Source organism: Python bivittatus, unplaced genomic scaffold, assembly GCF_059951505.1.
Source record: "Python bivittatus isolate LINGU-HERP-01145 unplaced genomic scaffold, Pbiv_v1 ctg000080_np1212, whole genome shotgun sequence".
NCBI classification, from domain to species: Eukaryota; Metazoa; Chordata; class Lepidosauria; order Squamata; family Pythonidae; genus Python; species Python bivittatus.
This window is the reverse complement of record NW_028277035.1, coordinates 2,402,537-2,422,739: the sequence shown is the minus strand read 5'-3', so window position 1 is coordinate 2,422,739 and position 20,203 is coordinate 2,402,537. Positions and strand designations below refer to the sequence as shown.

General features: G+C 39.4%; 2 protein-coding genes across 8 annotated transcripts in view; one reads left to right on the top strand and one right to left on the bottom strand.

Annotated features, from left to right (window-relative positions):
• The window catches only part of SMIM5 (small integral membrane protein 5), a 28,217-nt gene extending 17,757 nt beyond the window's left edge, over window positions 1-10,460 (bottom strand). The window contains exons 1-3 of one of the 4 annotated variants that reach the window (XM_088133342.1): window positions 10,188-10,454; window positions 8,504-8,534; window positions 1,559-1,648 (exon numbers count right to left, since the gene is read on the bottom strand). The gene's annotated coding sequence lies outside the window, so the exon portion shown is untranslated. Of the gene's footprint in view, window positions 1-1,558; window positions 1,649-8,503; window positions 8,535-10,187 lie in introns of all 4 variants that reach the window. The other 3 variants (XM_088133344.1, XM_088133343.1, XM_088133345.1) reach the window with 3 other exon arrangements.
• RECQL5 (RecQ like helicase 5) overlaps window positions 1-20,203 on the top strand; it is a 74,176-nt gene that overhangs the window by 33,481 nt on the left and 20,492 nt on the right. For all 4 annotated transcript variants that reach the window (XM_088133339.1, XM_088133338.1, XM_088133337.1 and 1 more), the window contains 3 exons: window positions 13,102-13,329; window positions 14,478-14,574; window positions 17,541-17,577. In XM_088133339.1, the coding sequence (XP_087989465.1) occupies window positions 13,102-13,329; window positions 14,478-14,574; window positions 17,541-17,577 (362 nt within the window). The remainder of the gene's footprint in view (window positions 1-13,101; window positions 13,330-14,477; window positions 14,575-17,540; window positions 17,578-20,203) is intronic.

The following is a 20,203-nucleotide window of genomic DNA, read 5'->3' as shown; positions in this document are numbered from 1 at the left end:
TCTTTCAAAATTTGTATTGTTTTTATTCTTTTAAAAATGTTTTTAATAAAAAGTATACACACATACATACACACATGCACTGTGTGTGTGTAAATAAATAAATAAATTTTAAAAAGGAGAAAGAGCCGCAGCTTAGACAACGGTCATGCCAAAGGTATTTCAACCCACAGAAGGAAAAGAGGCATGGAAAGTGTTTCAGAAGGGGCCCTCCCTAGTTTCCTGGAAAGTAAAAGTAAAGGAGGAGAGAAATGCTTTCAGACTTGCAAGATTCTGTTACTGTAACCTTACAGTAAAGGTAGTGTTAGTACTCATGGTTTATGCTTCTTGTCTGGACTACCTCGAAGGGCTGACAGTTTCTAACATCACAGTACCCAAGATGGAATCCAACTAAAGTGGAATGATTACTTCCTGTTACTTGGAGACCATGCTTAGTTGATGTAGCCTAAAATTGTATTTATCCTTTTCCCATCCACATCACACTGCTGACTCATATTCAGTTTTTAATCCAAAAATGTTTTTATAAGTACCTTTACCAACTAAATATTTCTGCTCAGTACCTGTGGATTTGATTTTTGTTTCCTAAATGAATAACATTATACCTATCTAGTAAATTTCATTCTGTTACTTCCAGATTATTTCTTAACTCATTTCTAAATTCTAGAGTACCAGATTCTTATTTATTTTATGCATTTATTAAACACATTTCTACCCCTACACAAAACTCTCAGCAGCTTACATAGAATACAGTAAATCAGTATAAAACATCCAGGATAGGATGTAAAACCACATAAAAATGTCACAAGTGACAACAATAAAAACAGCACCAAACAAAAACACACACAATGAGAATTAAAGATGGCATAATAAAATCAGGGAAGGCTCTCTGAAACAACCCTGTCTTCAGCAACTTCCAAAATGTCGACAAAGAAGGGACTAACCTATTCTCCGCCAGGAGGTTGTTCCACAGTGTCAGCACTGTGACATGAAAGCACTACCTTTTTGCTTCAGCCCCCCAGACCTTCAGAAATTGTGGGATTTATACCAGCTTCTCCCTAGTTGATCTCATTGTTCAGGCCACTACTGGTTGGGGTAGGCAGTCCCGCAGATGCCCAGGTGCCAAGTCATAAAGGGCTTTGTAGGTTAAAAACAATGCCTTAAATTGTACTTAAAAACCAATAGACAACCAAGGCAGGATCTGGAAAGCCAGTGTTATATACTCCTGCCTCCAGGAGCCAGAAAATATATGAGCTGTGGCATTTTGAGCTAATTGTAGTTTCTGAGTAGTCTTTAAGTGCTGCCCCAAAGGAAGTACATTACAGTAGTCTAACTGGATGGTGATGAAGTAATGAGTTACGTATTGTAGTTAGGTTCTTCTGCCCAGGGTAAGGTCACAACTGGCATGCCAGTTAAGTCCCTCTGGTGACAACTTCCACCTGGTGTTCTAGCAGGAGCTGTGAATCCAGAAGGATGCCCTAAGGACTATGAACCTTCTCCCTGACGGGTGCTGCTTGGCCATCAAGGAACAACTCTGGAGGCAACAACAGCAACTCTGACTTACTTGGGTTTAGCTTCAGTCTGTTCTCTCCCATCCAGACCTTGACTGCCTCCAGACACCAGGAAAGAACATCAACAGCATCTCCCTTGTGACCTGGGATGGTGATATACAGTTGGTTGTCATGAGAATACAGGTACTCCTCACTTAGTGACCATTCATTCAGTGACCATTCGGGACTTACCACGGCACTCTGTGGTGGTGGAGTGCTGGGGCTGAAGTAGAGGCCCAGGGGCAAAGGTGGCAGCAGGCTGAGATTGCAGAAGCCCCCAGAGCCCTACCTCAGCCCCAGCACCACTGCCACAGCCACAGAGTGCCGCAGCAAGCCTATCCCGGGCTGGCCTAAAGCCCCTGCACCGTGGCAAGTTCCACACCATGGGGCATGGCCAGCGTCAGCAAGCCCAGTGGAGGGAGGAAGAAACAACGATCATGCTGAGGAGGACAGGGAGGCTTCTCCTCCCTTATTGTCAGTCCTTTGAGGTAGTCCAGGCAAGAAGCACCAACCATAAGTACAAAAAGACATATTAATAATTAATGGTGCCAACCTAGGGACCGGCTTTGGAAACTTAGGGTGGGGATGCTGCCATGGAGCAGGGCAGTCAGTACACAAGGGCAGTCAGTACACAAGCAGGACCCCTGTCTTGTCTCCAGAGCCCAATGTAACAAATAGGTACTCGCATCTCAGCATCCCAGTATCTCCACAGCAGTAACCTTGTCATGGATGGCATACTCATCATGGTCAGACCATCTCCTACCCAACCATGGCATTGAGGCTGCTGAAGGACCTCATATCTGGCTGGACAAATCTCCAATATGGGAACATTGTCATATCACCAACCCAGGTTTTGATAATGTATTCCTGATCTGCTGCCTCATCCAACACTAAATTGTGGATGAGGATGGTCTTATTGCAGGCATGTCTGGTATTGAGCATCAGTACTTGAAGCCAATAGCACCAATAATCAGACCACTCAGTCCCCAACATGGGGTTGACAGATTGGAAATGGATATTACTACCAAACTGGAGATCTCCTTTCCCCTGGAACAGCCTACCTGCTTCCCCCTGCCATTATCTCCTTTAGCACAGCACCACAGAGATAGAACTACCAAACTCCTCCCACTGAGGGCTACTAGATGATTTGGTGTCATTTTGATAAGTCTTCACATTTTTATCCAGGTCATTAATAAAAACTTTGAAGAGTATAGGATCCAGGACTGAATCCTATGGCATTCCACTTAATGTTTCACTTCACTTTAATGAGGAACCGTTGATGAGCACTCATTAGGGTGATTTTTGAACTAGCTATCCACTTTATTGCCATAATTAACTAGCTTGCTAATTAGCATGTCATGGGGCACTCTGTCAGGAGAAAGAGAGAGAGAGATCTCACTGTCATAATATCCTAAGGAAGTTACCCAATCAAAAAAAAATGAAGTAAGATTAGTGTCACAAGCCTTGTTTTTCACAAATCCATTCAGATTTCTGAGGATTACCAAATGGTTTCCATTGTTTATAGATCTTTTTTTGAGGGGGGGTTGTTTTCAGATCTTAATTAAGCTTTTTGTGTAATTACAATGGCTTTATCATCTGTCTTCCATCTTCCTCAGTAGAATGTTTTTGTGCTTTTAGTATTTCCTTTTTTAAGAACTCCCACTGATCTTGACCTCCTCTTCCTTTAGTTTTCCTTAGAATTCTACTCATTATTGCTCTGAGGTTATTCAAATTCATTTTGAATATGAATTCAAAAATATGAAGTCTGATATGTGTTTGACCATACTCATCTATAGTGAACTAAAATTGTCTTCAAGTCTAGCTTGACTCCTGATCACATGGACATATCCATACATGTAGTTTTCTTGGGTTTAGTTTCTGTTAAAATCAAAAACTCCATTGTTGCACAATGCTTCTTTCATATCTTTGTTGGATATTATCAAGTAAAGAATAACTGATCTTCTTGTGCCTTCCTCTACTTTATGAAGGAAAAAGTTGACAGCAAGTTATAAATTTCCTGGAAGGTCCATGCTTGACATGGTTTGATCTTCTAACAGATGTTGGGGCAGTTAAACTCCCCCATCGCTATTATGTTGTATCTTTTTGAAAGATACGCAATTTGCTTTTGTAAAGTATCATCCAAATCTCCTTGGTTAAGATGAGCAATAGAGACATCAATAACAATATGATTTTATTAATGTAACCACTTATTTTAACTCAGATGCTCTCTACAGTATCACAAAAAGGGAGGAGTTGTACTGTGTATTAAAAAATAACTACATCTGTTCAGCAATCTAAGTGAAAGAACTTCTTTTTATTACTATAGGGAAAATCTTCAACCTGTAACATGAGAAAAACATGACTGAAGCTCTTGTTAAGGAGGCTGTAATAACATATTTTAATGATAAGCATAGTATATTTATAGCCATCTGAATTGGAACACCAGTACTTATCCTCTCTTTGTGTTTGTGAGAAAAAGTATAGTCGGTTAGCTGGCATTCCCAGTCCTACCCATATGACAGGAGTAGAACAATTCTCCTTCAGACTGAAAGCAATATTTTAAGAACATTGACTAGAGCATGTTGAACAAGTGAAATTTGGCACTTCTAAAAATGCATTTGAAGCTTTGGCTTTGGCATTGTTGCCTGCCTGGAATGGCAATTTCTGTATGTGACCTGTGAAATGGGATTCTCTTCTGATGAATTAACAGAGCAGGAGGAGAAACTTTTCGGAAGACAATAATTGAATGATCTGAGTTAAATAATTCTAGTGGTTTCTTTGCCCAAAAGAAAGCTACCTAGTTTACAAAGTTTAACCAGTGGCCAATCTAGATTTAATACATTCAGTTTTTATTGACAGTTGTTCTCTGGATATTCAATCTGGAACTTAGCTGTGAATTTCAGGACTGAACCTCTGCCAGCAAAGTATATAGTCCACTACATGGGAAAAATAGTTTTTCTAGAGAAATGATCCCATCAAGGCTCTTTATATAGACATTTTCTCGGGTTTATAATTTCTACGCATCCCCACAGCTATCAGTAGAATGTGATACAGAACTGATTTTCTCAAAGTCTTTTTGGCTCTGCATTTTCTTTTAATTTGCACGAAGACATGGAGATTGTTAGGTGAGCTGTCTGAGGGCTGCAGTCTCCTCTGATCGAGCTGTGTAGCTTGCATGTGGGATGAAACAGTGATAGCAAGCATGGTTTCTTTTCTATGATATTTATTCCAGCAAAAAGTTAAGGCAAGTTTTTCATGCATACACATACAGGTTATAGTCTCCCCTTTCTTTGCTGCCAAAAATCTAAAGAAAGAGGAAATGGGTGACAGGATCATACAGCCCAGGGGAAGATTACTGTCTAGTGGTTCCTGATGGAGTCTGAGAGTGACATTCTTTAATGAAAACTGCCAGTTGCTTATACTGAACAATTGGATGTGGGGAGCACATTGTTCATCCCCTCACATTATGTGCAGGAGCACAACATGGTCTGGCTAGCTAGTTTAATGGAGCCTTTCTTAAGTGTACCCCTTTGAACAAAGCTAGTCTATTGTGGGAAGTGGTTTGAGAATAGGCCTCATTTGGGAAAATAAGGAAAGCTCTATTAGCTAAAAATTGTACAGATGTTTTTGTATCTGTTTTTGCACGTATGTATGCCAGAACGCCTGTCCTGCCCTAATAACCTGAATTATGGGGTTATTATTTTGGCTTCTAATTCCTAAAGCAGCAGCACTGGGCTATAAATTGGCAGGTTGAGGTCATATGCATACATTCAGATCTTTACTGGGGTGCTTCTACTATGGCTTCAGAGTACTTTACCCCACTGTTTTAAAGTGCTGTCTCTCAGTGATACGCACACTCAAGAAGGGGCCGATGTTATTTTCAGGAAAGGGATCAAGTCCAAATACTTACAGAAAGAAAGGGAAATTATTCTTTGTGTTAATGTTTTTTTCAGATATTGTTCAGTGTTTTTGTAAAGCGAATGGCATTATGCTAGCTTGTTGTGCCTGGCCCCAGCAAAAGCTGTTTGGCAGTTGTGTTCTAGAGCAGTAACTTTAAGATGTGGGGACTTCAACTTCAGCAGGCTGGCTGGGGGATTCTGGGAGTTGAAGTCCACACATCTTAAAAGTTACCGAGGCTGAAGAATGCTGCTTTAGACCAAGAGGCCTCTTTACTACATGACAGCTGGCATTGCAAGCAAGGGCTCCTACACTGAGACATGTGTTTTAAATTGCATGTTTCCCCTTAGCTGCTGCATACATTTCTAGCCAAATCTTCAGTGTTTTGGTTTGGGTTTTTTTTTGCCAGAGAACGTTGGACTGTTTTTCCTCCCTGTCTTTTAGCGTTTTCCTAGAATCTTGTTTTTTATTTAACTTTCCTCCCATTCTCTGCTTTCAGCTAACATCAGCAAAAGGTCTACCTAGAGAAAGACAAATAGTTTTCCTAACAAGTATCTTGGAATTCATACCTTTATGAGCGGTCTGTTGAATGATCACCCCCTCCTCCCTGAATATTCTAAATGCATTGCACTACAGATTAGCAAAAAAACTAACATCAGTTGGATCTACATTGAACCTAAATTTGTAACAAATGTTTAAGGCAAATTGGGGAATTCTGGAAAAGGATCTGTTGGGGAGAATTTAGCTTGAGGCTCCTTTTCTTTTCTTTCCACAAACTAAAACTCTACACTTCTTTGAAACCTTATGCTGTACTGCCATCCAGAAGTGATTGCAGAACATTACTCCAGTTATTTGGTCTAATTGGCTTCATGTGCAAAGAAAAAAAAAATAAGGGACTTGGTTAACTTTCACCTCCAGCCACAAAGGGTGACTACAGTAAGACAAATCCTTACTGAAGCAAACCTACTTTCTGATATATTTGAGCAAATTGGCTGACTTCCTTTAAGCACAAAGACCTTATATGACTACAATGATCCTCTCCACAATGTCTGAATCTGTAACAGTATGATTCAGTCGCTGCTTATGTTGTCACATGCCTTATGGCAGAGAGTCAGAAGGTTTGAGACTCTGAGTTACTCCATATTATACAGTTAACCTAAACTAGGATCAAGAGTAGTATAGAGCTCTAAGGCTCTGATTTATTACCAATGTTACTGAATATCTGAAAAAAACAAATACAAAAGATAGTAGGCTGGTGTGGGTCTTCTGCACTGTGTGCCCAGTTTTTTCTGCTCCTGTCTGTGCTCCTGCTCTCTGACGATGCTGGTCACAGATGCTGGCGAAACGTTAGGAAACAAAACTTCCAGAACACGGCCACACAGCCCGGAAGACCCACACCAGCCTTCGTATGCCGGCCGTGAAAGCCTTCGACAATACACAAAAAATAGTGTTGAGTTTTGGAAGCCTGTATTGTCGACACTCAACATTTCTTTTTCATTCAGATTATTTTTTCAAACAAAATGAGAAAAACTTTATCTTTAGTCCTAGATTGTTGTGGAAGAGAGATAAAGAAATGGAAAATTAATCCAGAAAATGAAGAGGCAGTAATGGCAAGAGATTTAAGTGACTGACCATTCCAGAAGGAATTTTACTTTATTGAAATATAGCTGATAGAAAGGGACTTCTAAGGGCAAATTTGACTCCCACAAATCTGTCTAAAGATTAAGATATTCCTCAAAGGCTCTTCCATTGACCTCTTTCCTTTTGGAAGTGAAAGGAGTACTAACTAAAAACATGGCCTTCTCTTCCTGTGATACCTTGTTGTTGAAATGTTTTATTTTGATGCCAAAAAACAGGTTTTGTAGGCCTACTAAGCTTCTCAGATATTTCGTTTTTTAGCTTGTTGTTCCAATGCTGTTCTGTTAGTTTTAATTTTGCATTCTTTAAACTGAAGAATGAGATATTAAGTAATTGTCATATATAAATAATATAAGGGACTGCTTCTCAGTCCAGTTGGACCTTGCACATCTCAGTTTTTTACTATAAGAGGGGTTTTGTTTTTAGCAACATAATCTTTTGATATGAAGTGTCCCTTCCTAACTAAATGTGGTCTGGCAACTGTTGTCTCTGTTTTTATAGACATCTGAATCTGCTTGTTTTGTTTGGGGCTGCTGTTGCAAACTATCTTGAAACTGCAGCTGATGCCAAATTCCTAAGTAGGCCTGTTCAAGGTGCTGTTTCTTTTTTAATATCTGCAGCTTAGCTGCCTAAGCCTCTCTCTTTTTTTAATCAATCTCCCTACAACTCTAGATCTTCCGAGAACTTTGTATCTGGAAAGCCGGATCTATCTAGACGTAGCCCATGACATCTTAATGGTAATTGCATTTGTTTCAGAACTCTCTCCCAAGGGAAGTTGCTGATAAGCAGCAAGACAGCAAATATGGAGGCTGATGGAGAAAATTACTGTCTCCCAATTAATTTTTACATTTCGAAAATCAGTTTTGGAAGTCCCCAAACTAGAAGTCAGAATATGTACAGTTAGTCTTCTGCCATAGCTGATTATTAATTTTCTAGAGAATAAACTGCTGCTGAGTGTTTAAAATCTGTAACTGAAGGCTAGAAATGTACTAGTTGTTGGTACTAGCTGGAAGCTGATAACAGAATGTGTTGGTGAAGCCAGGCTTGGGTAGAAACAGAAAGAAAATATCAAATTGTACCTCAGTGTTCCTTTATAAAAACTTTTTTCCTCCCCTTTAGACAAGCCTCCTCAATTTTCTCACAATTTGGTTTCTTGGACAAAAGCTCTTTGGTGGACTTAAATCTTTTAAAGATGATAGCCTGTTGCAGTTAAAATAATTAAGTATCTTGAAGGCTAACAAATGCATTGTAACATATGCTTTTGTGGGTCAGAGGTCCCTCTATTTATATATTTAGAAAATGTATATGCTGCCAACTACATTGATGGCTTTGGATAACTCACAGGATGTAGTAATAACATACTAACAACATTCATTACAAATAAAACATAAAATCAGCTTTAAAAGATAAATATGTATTCATACCTGCAGAACTGTAGTATAAATATGTATAACCCTAAGAATAGGAATAAGAAAAAAAAAATCCATGTTTAAGATCAGATCAAGCCAATCAGTGCATATTTGACCGCTCCCAAATACAGCTCTTTCTTAGTGAAAATTTATTTAATATCAGGTGTGTACCCAAGTTCATTTGTTAGTACATGCCAAAGGAGAGAATCTTGAAGGAATCTTGCAGACTATCCAGAGTGTTTGGAATGTCACTCTACAGGTTTCTGGAGTTACCCTTTTAATGCCTTATTTTTTTTCTCACATAGAAATTCACCAATTCAGCCAGGTAAGCAGCAGGAGTGTTAGCAGATGAGATATGTCTTGCTTTTGAATATGCACATAGGTAAAACATTAATATTGCTGTCCATTGTGACTGTGTAATTTGTATTTGTAAACTTTATTGTCATTGCACCTCGTACAACGAAATTAAATGCCATTCCCAGTGCACCTTATAAATATAAAAATCATAAAATAAAAAAACACACATCCTTCACATTCTATTCACCATTGCACAATCCCTGATGTTACATTAAAATTGCACTATACAGTAGAGTTCAATATAGTTGCAGCTCTGGGGTAAAAGCTATTCTTTTAATAAACTGATCCGGTTAATTTTTAAAAATCTCTGTATTATTCATGCACCCCACTAATCTGCCCAGTGCTTCCTAATGATTAAACTCAGATTTCCACAAAATACCAGTCTGTTCCAAAATTATACTCTGCTTGGGCTATGCATGCTTGAAAAGTTATTTGGAAGAAGCATTTCAGCCCTCACCCAAGCCCGACAGCTCTGCTATTTGTTAGAGCACCCCAAGCCAGGAAAAAATAGATGCCGCTGTTTTAAAGATTAATTTAATATTAAGAAATATTAATAAATGTGGTGCAGCTCTTAGAGCAGCTGAAACTTTTTCCTTTACACTGTCTACACAACTGTAATAATAATATCAACATGAATTCACATAGAATTCCTTGATAATTGACTTTGTTAAAAAGGTATTTATGCATCTGTTCCATTCTAACACTGTTGAAAGTATGCAAAGTGATTCTGACACAAGTGAAAGTATACAAATGTTGATATTTTTTTTCCTATATGGTACAATGACCAATTCTGTGAGTCAAATTTCAGCAGTTGTGCAACAGCAGTAGAGCTCTGTTCCTGAAGGCGAAGATTTCACCATCTGAGAAAAAAGTACTACAGTAATAACGATTGGTAACTGAAGTATTCCTTCAAGTATTCCTTCACATCTAGTTGATGATCTGAAAATGTCGGGCCCTATAGCCTGAGACTGGGCAATTCTTGAAAAGATTTCCTAAATTCTACTATATCTTGTTCATAGAAGTAGTTTCTTCATTTTTTGTAGGATAATACATACATTTCAAACTAGCAAGGAATATATAAATTACTTTATCCTGCATAAATGAGCATGGGTGCTTAAGTAGTAGTTGCTATTTTTCATGTAACAATTTAAGTTCTCGGTGCTGAGCTTCTAAGGAATAAGAATACAAGTGAACATGCAGAAACTGATCTGTTAACACACTCTTCCTCCAGCACAACTTTGCCGGCCCAGCAAAAAGCTTTCATCTCCCCACCTTGCATTCCCCTGCCCCGGTGTGTCCTTTCCACACACTTTCCTCTGGCAAGCTGCATTACAACACTTACGTTGAACTCTTTATACAACTGTAAGTTGAACAGATCAGTCTTCTGCTGTGATTCTGTAGAAGTTTGAGAAGAGCTTTTCTCCAATGGTGTTGATGAACTTTCTCTTTTCTCTGTCCTTTGCGTTCTTCTGTCACTGTCCTTTCATGTCAGCGGCCGTTGCGTTGCATTTTTGATTCTCGACGCCTATCTCCCTTCTCAGTCTGTTTCTCTTATTCCTGTTACTGACAGCCAGCTGCTTTCTCTGCCTGCCTGCGTGTGCGTGCGTGCATGCATGCGTGCTCGCGCTCTCTTTTTGTTGTTAGTCGTCCTGGAGATGTAAAGTTTCATATTACATGCTCACCAAGAAGGGAGAAAGCACAACTGGAGTCTTGCTATTACCACAGGGTTCCCTGAATCAACAGTTGTTGCAACTCTTCGTGTAACTCTTGACTGCATCTGAGAAATTTCTTCTCAATTGCTTCAGCTCTTTTCTCACACCGCCTGGACAACTCTTGAGTTCTTTTCAACATGGCTGGAGGCTGCTAATTTTACGATTGGTTTTAGAAAAAGAGTGACTTGCCCTTAGCAAAACCAACAGAAATGGGAGAGATAACTGAAAGGCTCTTCTTCAATAGCAGGATACATAAAGATGTTTGCAGGCTTATTTTTTCCTCCAAGATACCCCATGAAAAAGAATCAAAAGACCCAGTTTGTGCAACGGCTGTGCCCCCTCCCCCCCAGGAATGAGGAAATAACTCCATACTTCACAAGAAGAATGGTTTTGAGAAGAAATGTCACACATGGAAGATATCAGCAGGAGGCATGTGCCCCTCCAGGGCAGTTTGGGGAATTGTTAGGGAGGGAAATAGACGTTCTGATACCCTGCTGTTCCTTGCACAGGAGAGAGTGGCTTCTCTGACTCCCATTTTTTCCTTCCCCCCCCCCCCCCGGCATCTGAACCTAATTTTGCAGGGAGTTTGCTCCTCTAAGGTCATGAATAAAATGTTCCAGAAAAAGCTGCTCTGGCTATTCTAAGAAAGAACATTCGCGCCTTCTAGCCAAGTAACCAGCTGGCAACTCTGGCAGCTCGGCAGTTGTCATAATTCTGCCAGAGATTGACCTTTTGACTTGAAAATGTAACTCCACTGCCTCCACCACTAATTAAAAACGTTGCCTGTATTTTTATTAGCTGGTATCGTGTTAAAGATTAGAATATGGGTTTAGCGGTACATACTGAGTTTTTCCTCTGTTACCTTGGAAGCCCTGCAGGAGTGCTAATAACTAAAAACCAAAGTCCTCCTGGCATGACCGAATTATATTTTGTCCTTCTCCTTTTCTGGAGAGAAAAAAATGGGGTTGCCAACGACCCTTGGCATTTCCAGCTGGGTAACGCTAGCAATTGCTAGAAGGGCGTGGAGAAAAAGTTCAACCGGATAATCTTTCATTGGTTGTGAAAAGAGGCTTTCTTTAAGCCCAAAAGCAGAGTGAGTCAGTGCCACTTTGCAGAAATTATAAGGATAGCTTTGTAGCATTTTTTTTTCTCTTCCCCATCCTAACTTTTTATATTCAGTGACTTGGAGCCAACAGCCAAGTCTCTGGCACAGATACAGCTCTCTCAACCTAATGGGTCCTATGTCTTCCTGTGTTAGCACAAACAGGTGTTTGTTTTATCTGTACATATGCTTAAACATTCATGACTCTTGGAAAGTTTCTGTTTATTCCTTCCCCCATAAAATTCAACGGGCACTTGCTGAAGCCATTTTTCCTTACTCCGAGTAATTTGAAAACCAAAACATCTTCCCTTTGAAGGCAGGCTTGTGCTAGAAAGACATGAACCATGCCAGCAGAGTATTTTTGTGGCATTATGCCACAAAAATACTCTGCTGGCATGGTTCATGTCTTTCTAGCACAAGCCTGCCTTCAAAGGGAAGATGTTTTGGTTTTCAAATTACTCGGAGTAAGGAAAAATGGCTTTAGCAAGCGCCTAGAAATATTGTGAATGAACTCCTAGGATATCGTACCCATCATAGGAAATGTAAGAGCTTGTCACTTCTAACAGGAATGACAAACTGGTGTTCCGCTTTTGCTGCATTTCTTAACGGACAGGCATTGTAATAAATATTAGACTAAAAAGGAATATTTTTAATCAGTGCATTGATAAACTTTGGTAATGCAGAATGAGGCAAAACGTATGTGCAGTGTTTATATGTCTGTAACTGCATTTGTGTTGTTCTGTTGAGCTTGGAAATTAATATGCTAGGAAAAGGGTTTCTGAATGTCTCTATAAAATGGTACTTTACAGCTTACGAAGAACCTGTGCTAAATAGCAAGGATGGAAAGGAGAATGCTGGTTCATTGGCATTTGTTCTATTTATTGTATGTTGCCAGTAGAAATAGTTTATCCTTCTCCCAAAGGTACCCTTTAGGCCAGACAACAAGGACTTCTTTTTATTGACCTTTAATGGTCTGTACAGACAGTTCTATTCCATCTTCAGCCAGTTAGGTGGTTGCTATTTTTCAATTTGACTATCTGCCCAATAACATTCACAAAGACTTGTATGGAGGGATGGAAAGGTTAATATGAACCAACCCTAAAACAAGACCTCAGTGTAATTTTAAATGCTTGTGGTTTTGATGTGTTATTACTGCTTTCATAACTTCTGGTTAAAGATTAGTAGGAGAGGTTGGCAACAGATCATTAAGATTACCAAACTGTATACTCAAATTATCTCAAAATAGAACGCTAGCAATTTTCAGTAGCCTAGAAAACATGGAAAGCCAATAATGCTCTTCGTGTAACTGTGTCCTTATCCTGTGAGAATTTTTAGTTTGGTCACCTTTAGAATTTCTGTCAACTTTCCAAATCACTGTAAGAAAAACAGTTTCTCTGTCCCCCTTTTCCGCAATCTAACATCGCTTCTTGCTTGCCTTTTAGTTGTCGTCACGCTGCCATAGCCAGCTACTTTGGAGATGGCATTCCCCAATGCAACAGAAGCTGTGATTACTGTAAGAATCCAGCAGCAGTGAAGAAGCAAGTAGAAGCATTACAGCACAGTACCACGAGCTGGAGTAGAACCTACATTGGACCTTCTGCTTCATCTTGGAATGCCTGTGACCTTGATCTATATGAAGGAGGAAAGCGAGGCTATGGTAGCTTTGAAAGGTAGGCCTGTATTAACTGACTGGCAAGAGTTGTGGCTGATGTTGTTAATGACAAATAAGAACTGCTCTTCTTTTCTCCTTTTGGTGGCTTTGACGATGCTCCTGGCTAAGGAGGACAAAAGTTGAGAACTTTGTGTTCAGTGGACTGAAATAATGATCTCAGAAACCACAGCTTCTTTATGAATCTGCCATTTCAGTAGATTGCACAATTATGTTTTGTAGCTTAGTTGTTGAGTCAATTTGGAAATCAAAAGGATTGAGAATAAAGAGGATAAGAAATATATATGGGGTTAAAATTGTGCGGAAATGCTTTTGCAAGTTTAAATGTAGTAATTCAATTCTCTTAATACAAATGTGAAACTGATTCTCAGGATGCTTTGAGTTGTGCAAACCTGTTGCAAATAATGCCAAAAGCAACAGCTGTTCTTCTCCCTTATGGGGCTGCGCAATTATTCTGCTTTATTTCCACTTCCTTACTTAAGAGAAGGCTGGAGAATCTTAAAAACAGAATAAGGAGATGCCCACACTTCCCAAGTTGACTTTAAGTTATCCTCAAAAATGCTCACAAAAAAATGACAGTTTTCTTAGAACAATCTGCCAGCTCTTGTTGGTAAAATGATTTCATAAGTTGGAAAATTAAGCATACATTCAGCATCACTCTCCTCCTGTGAGTGAGATCCAAGCATTTATCTTAACAGCTTACTCTCGTATTTGTTTGTAATATTTCTACAGCATACCAGATCAAAGTTAAGGGCATTTTCTTAGATTTCATAGTTAGACAAAATTGTTTCCAGTAATGGGGCAGGCAGTATGTGACCTTCCAGATGTTGTTGCAATGCAGATCCTATCAACCTTCATCAATTGTCATGCTGACTAAGTTAATGGAATTCTAAAAGGCCTGAAATTTAACATGTTGCCTACCATGGTTCCATACTTTATTCATGGGATGCTATTAGTATCCTTAAGTCTCATGAACAAAAGTCATTTAGCTTATGTAGTAAAACTATAATCTTGTTTATGCAAGGGTCCACAATCTTGATGCTTAATCCTAGTGCCTAGAATAGGGCTCCTTGATCCTAATTTAAGATCTGATATAATTTTACATGACTCTCCCGTTGAACTTCCATCTCTTTCTGAGTTATTATTCAGACATGATGAAGATACCAGGAGTGTGGGTGAAGTTAATGAGGACAGTCAGAAAAAGGAATGGAACATTTTCTACAAGAAGCAGATGAAGTTGCGCAAGGTAAGTGGAAGGGCTTTCTATAGAAGACAGAGGCTCACCTATACATTAGAACTATGCTTGGGTTGGGTAGGTCATGCAATCTTTATATGTTTCCTAAGAAGTAAATCACGCTGAGTTAAAATGAATCTACTCCCAAGTAAATAAGACTGCAGTCTAAATATAATTGATCTAAAATATCAAGACTGAACCTTCTACAAATGCTGATAGGAAGAAAGCCATTCAATTGCTAAAAGGCTGGATATTATTTTGGCTTTTTTCTGTTACTGAGAGAATTATATTTTGGGAGTTCCTTTAGTGCTTTATCACAGATAGAGGCATCCTTTTGGTGACTGGAGGCTGCACAGCGCATGTGGGTGAGGGGTGTCCAAAATGGGCAGAACCATGTAGTGTACTTGAACAGGACTGGAATTTTGTCTTTATTTTGTTTTGTTTTAAAATTGAAACTGTTGAGAATTGTTTTAGGGCTTCCAATGCAAACACCAGGCATCAAAGACAGTAAGTTTATATTTAAAAATGCAAACATTAAAGTGGACACGGTTTTAGAAAATCTTACATAAAACCACAGTGATCTTGTGAATGTTGGCCATTTCACAAGAGTTTGCCCATTTTCAAAATACTTTATTTATTGTTATTTATTTTATTCAATTCTTCTAATGTATTTACAGATTAAAGATTAGTTAAAGCAATTAAATTAAAAATTAAATTAAATTTTAATGTAATTGTTTATGAATATTTTTGTAAATATATAATGAAGAGCCAATTAGGAGAATCACAGTTCTTGTATTGCTAGCCCTCACACTACATTTCTCATGCATTTCCTACTTCAAAATAGTGGGAAACCTTGCCACTGAATTTGGGCAGTATGGTGAGAGGTATCCTACAGTGGGGCAAAAAAATATTTAGTCGGCCACCAATTGTGCAGGTTCTCCCACTTAAAAAGATGAGAGAGGCCTGTAATTTTCATCATATGTATACCTCAACTATGAGAGACAAAATGAGAAAAAAAATCCGGAAAATCACATTGTCTGATTTTTAAAGAATTTATTTGCAAATCATGGTGGAAAATAAGTATTTGGTCACCTACAAACAAGCAAGATGTCTGGCTCTCACAGACCTGTAACTACTTCTTTAAGAGGCTCCTCTGTCCTCCACTCGTTACCTGTAGTAATGGCACCTGTTTGACCTTGTTATCAGTATAAAAGATACCTGTCCACAACCTCAAACAGTCACGCTCCAAACTCTACTATGGCCAAGACCAAAGAGCTGTCGAAGGACACCAGAAACAAAATTGTAGACCTGCACCAGGCTGGGAAGACTGAATCTGCACTAGGCAAGCAGCTTGGTGTGAAGAAATCAACTGTGGGAGCAATAATTAGAAAATGGAAGACATACAAGACCACTGATAATCTCCCTCGATCTGGGGCTCCACGCAAGATCTCACCCTGTGGGGCCAAAATGATCACAAGAATGGTGAGCAAAAATCCCAGAACCACACGGGGGGACCTAGTGAATGACCTGCAGAGAGCTGGGACCAAAGTAACAAAGGCTACCATCAGTAACACACTACGGTGCCAGGGACTCAAATCCTGCAGTGCCAGACGTGTCCCCCTGCTTAAGCCAGTGCATGTCCGGGCCCGTCTGAAGTTTGCTAGAGAGCATTTGGATGATCCAGAAGAGGATTGGGAGAATGTCATATGGTCAGATGAAACCAAAGTAGAACGTTTTGGTCTAAACTCAACTCGTCGTGTTTGGAGGAGAGAGAATGCTGAGTTGCATCCAAAGAACACCATACCTACTGTGAAGCATGGGGGTGGAAACATCATGCTTTGGGCCTGTTTTTCTGCAAAGGGACCAGGACGACTGATCTGTGTAAAGGAAAGAATGAATGGGGCCATGTATCGTGAGATTTTGAGTGAACACCTCCTTCCATCAGCAAGGGCATTGAAGATGAAACGTGGCTGGGTCTTTCAGCATGACAATGATCCCAAACACACCGCCCGGGCAACGAAGGAGTGGCTTCGTAAGAAGCATTTCAAGGTCCTGGAGTGCCCTAGCCAGTCTCCAGATCTCAAGCCCATGGAAAACCTTTGGAGGGAGTTGAAAGTCTGTGTTGCCCAGCGACAGCCCCCAAACATCACTGCTCTAGAGGAGATCTGCATGGAGGAATGGGCCAAAATACCAGCAACAGTGTGTGAAAACCTTGTGAAGACTTACAGAAAACGTTTGACCTCTGTCATTGCCAACAAAGGATATATAACAAAGTATTGAGATGAACTTTTGATATTGACCAAATACTTATTTTCCACCATGATTTGCAAATAAATTCTTTAAAAATCAGACAATGTGATTTTCTGGATTTTTTTCCCCATTTTGTCTCTCATAGTTGAGGTATACCTATGATGAAAATTACAGGCCTCTCTCATCTTTTTAAGTGGGAGAACTTGCACAATTGGTGGCTGACTAAATACTTTTTTGCCCTAGTGTATCCTTGACCTCAACTCAAGGATAAGAAGAATAGGGTTTCTTCACATGTGAGACAGCAGTTTTAATTTCTTTCTGCTTCTAAGCACTTTCTTGATAAAAAATATCCATGCTTTCTATATGCCTAGGATATTATCCACTAAGTCATCCAAAATGTACAGATCAAGAAATGTAGGATGTAGATGGATGATAAGTTTAACAGATCTCTGACTATAACCAGCTAGAGAATGAGATAAATTATTGCTGCATATAATAGAGGACTATTTAATTAACAACTCTAATCCTATTTAGCAAAGAATTAAACAAATTTGGCTTAAAATAAAAATTGTGAAGCAAACTATTTAAACACATTGATTTGCTGGGTTCAAATTTCAGATTCTAGATTAAGCTTGACATGCAACATTTTTTAAACATTTCCTGCGGTCATTTTCAATGTGTTGTTTCTGTTTAATCTCTTTAATTTCTTTCTTTTTTTATATCTTTAGGGCAAAGAACCTGAAAATGATAATTTTGTTCCTCCAGGTAAATATTATCAGTTTTGGATAAAGTTTTCATGGTTTCATTGGAAGATCTGAAGGACCAGGTGGGGATAGTGTATCTGGGAGAAAATCTGTCCATGTGGTCGCTAACAGTTGATTCCAACTCAGTGGCACATAATCAGTCAATCAATAGTTTAGCCTGCATAAACCCTGGGGTGAGAGCTAGTTCTGGTAGGATCAAAAGCAAACAGCCTGAAACTATATGGTTCATTCCAGTAACAAAGAACAGGTAGGAACTGTTCATCCTGTTCAGAAGAGAGAAACCTCCAGCCTATTTTATCACATAGACGGGAGGAAAAGGTGCAAAATTTTGAACCTTGATTTCATTATAAATGGAGCTTACATTTTATACATAGTAGTTGCTGGAATTCTTTAATAATGGCTTCCTTAGTTTTTCCAATACACTTACTGTACATCTGCATCACTTCTAGGTCTAATATCTACCACCAGAAGCCTGATAGCTGGAGACATTTTGTTTAATGACTGCTAGAATGCTGTTCATCATTTGTGTATGACATTACTGAGCCCAGGATTCCATGCTGGACTGAATTAGAGATAGTATATTCTCCTATGAAGAGCTCCTTGCTAAACAATTTGGATCTGGCAAAAATAGCTAGATTTGACTTTCACTAGAACTTTGTGGGTACCATTCTGGAAATCTCTGATAAATATAGAAGTTTGATTAATAATGGCACTTGGGTGTCACTTGTATGAGATTTAGAGCTATCTCATGATGAGTAAGATGAAGTATGAGATAGCATAATTGATTCTGTGACTTAGGTGGCACTTAATGACATGGAGAAAAAAAATAAACCCTGCCTTTCCTTTAGTTGGTCTCAAGATGGCTTTTATGCTGTTTAAAACTTCAGAAATACAATACTGTGGAAAGGTTTTAGGCAGGTGTGAAAAAATGCTGTAAAGTAAGAATGCTTTCAAAAATACATATTGTAATTGTTTATGTTTATCCATTTACAAAATGCAAAGTGAGCGAACAGAAGAGAAATCTAAATTAAAGCAATATTTGGTGTGACTACCCTTTGGCTTCAAACCAGCATCAATTCTTACACTTGCACACTTTGTACACTTGCACAAAGTCAGGGATAGTGTACAATTAGAGTCAGGTGTATGATTAACCAATTATACCAAGCAGGTGCTAATGATCATCAATTTCATATGTAGGTTGAAACACAGCCATTAACTGAAACAGAAACAGCTGTGTAGGAGGCTTAAAACTGAGTGAGGAACAGCCAAACTGCTCTTAAGGTGAGGTTGTGGAAGACAGTTTCATGTCATAGGTCATACACCATGGCAAGACTGAGCACAGCAACAAGACACAAGGTAGTTAGACTGCATCAGAGGTCTCTCCCAGGCAACAATTTCAAAGCAAACTGGGGTTTCAGATGTGCTGTTCAAGCTCTTTTGAAGAAGCACAAAGAAATGGGCAACGTTGAGGACCATAGACGCAGCAGTCGGCCAAGGGAACTTAATGAAGTAGATGGAAGACACAACATGTTTACTTTGACATCGGAAGATGTCCAGCAGTGCCATCAGCACAGAACTGGTGAAAACCAGTGGGACCCAGGTACATTCATCTACTGTCTGGAAATTTCTGGCCAGAAGTAGTCTTCATGGAAGAACTGCGGCTAAAAAGCCATACCTCAGATGTGGAAACAAGGCTAAGTGACTCAACTATGCATGAAAACATAGGAACTGGGGTGCAGAAAAATGGCAGCAGGTGCTCTGAACTGATGAGTCCAAATTTGAAATATTTGGCTGTAGCAGGAGGCAGTTTGTTCAGTGGAGGGCTGGAGAGCGGTACAATAATGAGTGTCTGCAGGCAACACTGAAGCATGGTGGAGGTTCCTTGCAAGTTTGGGGCTGCATTTCTTCAAATGGAGTTGGAGATTTGGTCAAGATCAATGGTGTCCTCAATGCTGAGAAATACAGGCAGATACTTATCCATGCCATACCATCAGGGAGGCATGTGATTGGCCCCAAATTTATTCTGCAGCAGGATAATGACCCCAAACATACAGCCAATGTCATTAAGAACTACCGTATTTTTCCGACTATAAGATGATGCTTTTTTCTAAAATCCTTACGCTAAAAATTGAAGGGCGTCTTGTTCAAGGAAGTCAGCCAAGGAGAGAACCGTGTGGTGGCAAAACTGCCCATACTTTGTCTCTGCAAACAGGCTTCCTCCTATTTCTAGCCTCCAATCACGAGTGAAATAGCTTGAGTCTGCAAACAGACTTCCTCCAATCACGAGCCTTATGTAACTGGCGTCAGCTGATGCTGAACAAACCAATTAGAGGAAGTCTGGAGAGACAAGCTATCGGCAGTTTCACTTGTGATTGAATGTAATCAGTTATGCAAAAGAGCATGGAAATAGAGCTGCAGAGAGACGGTTTGGACCTCCTCCCACCAAGTGTATCAGGTAAACGTTAACTAATTACTAAATAAAAATGTGTTCTGCGCTATCTTTAAAATATTGATTTCTTAATTTTGGGTTGGAAAAGTGGGGGTCGTCTTGTACATGGGGGCGTCTTATTGACGGAAAAATACGGTATCTTCAGCGTAAAGAAGAACAAGGAGATCTGGAAGTGATG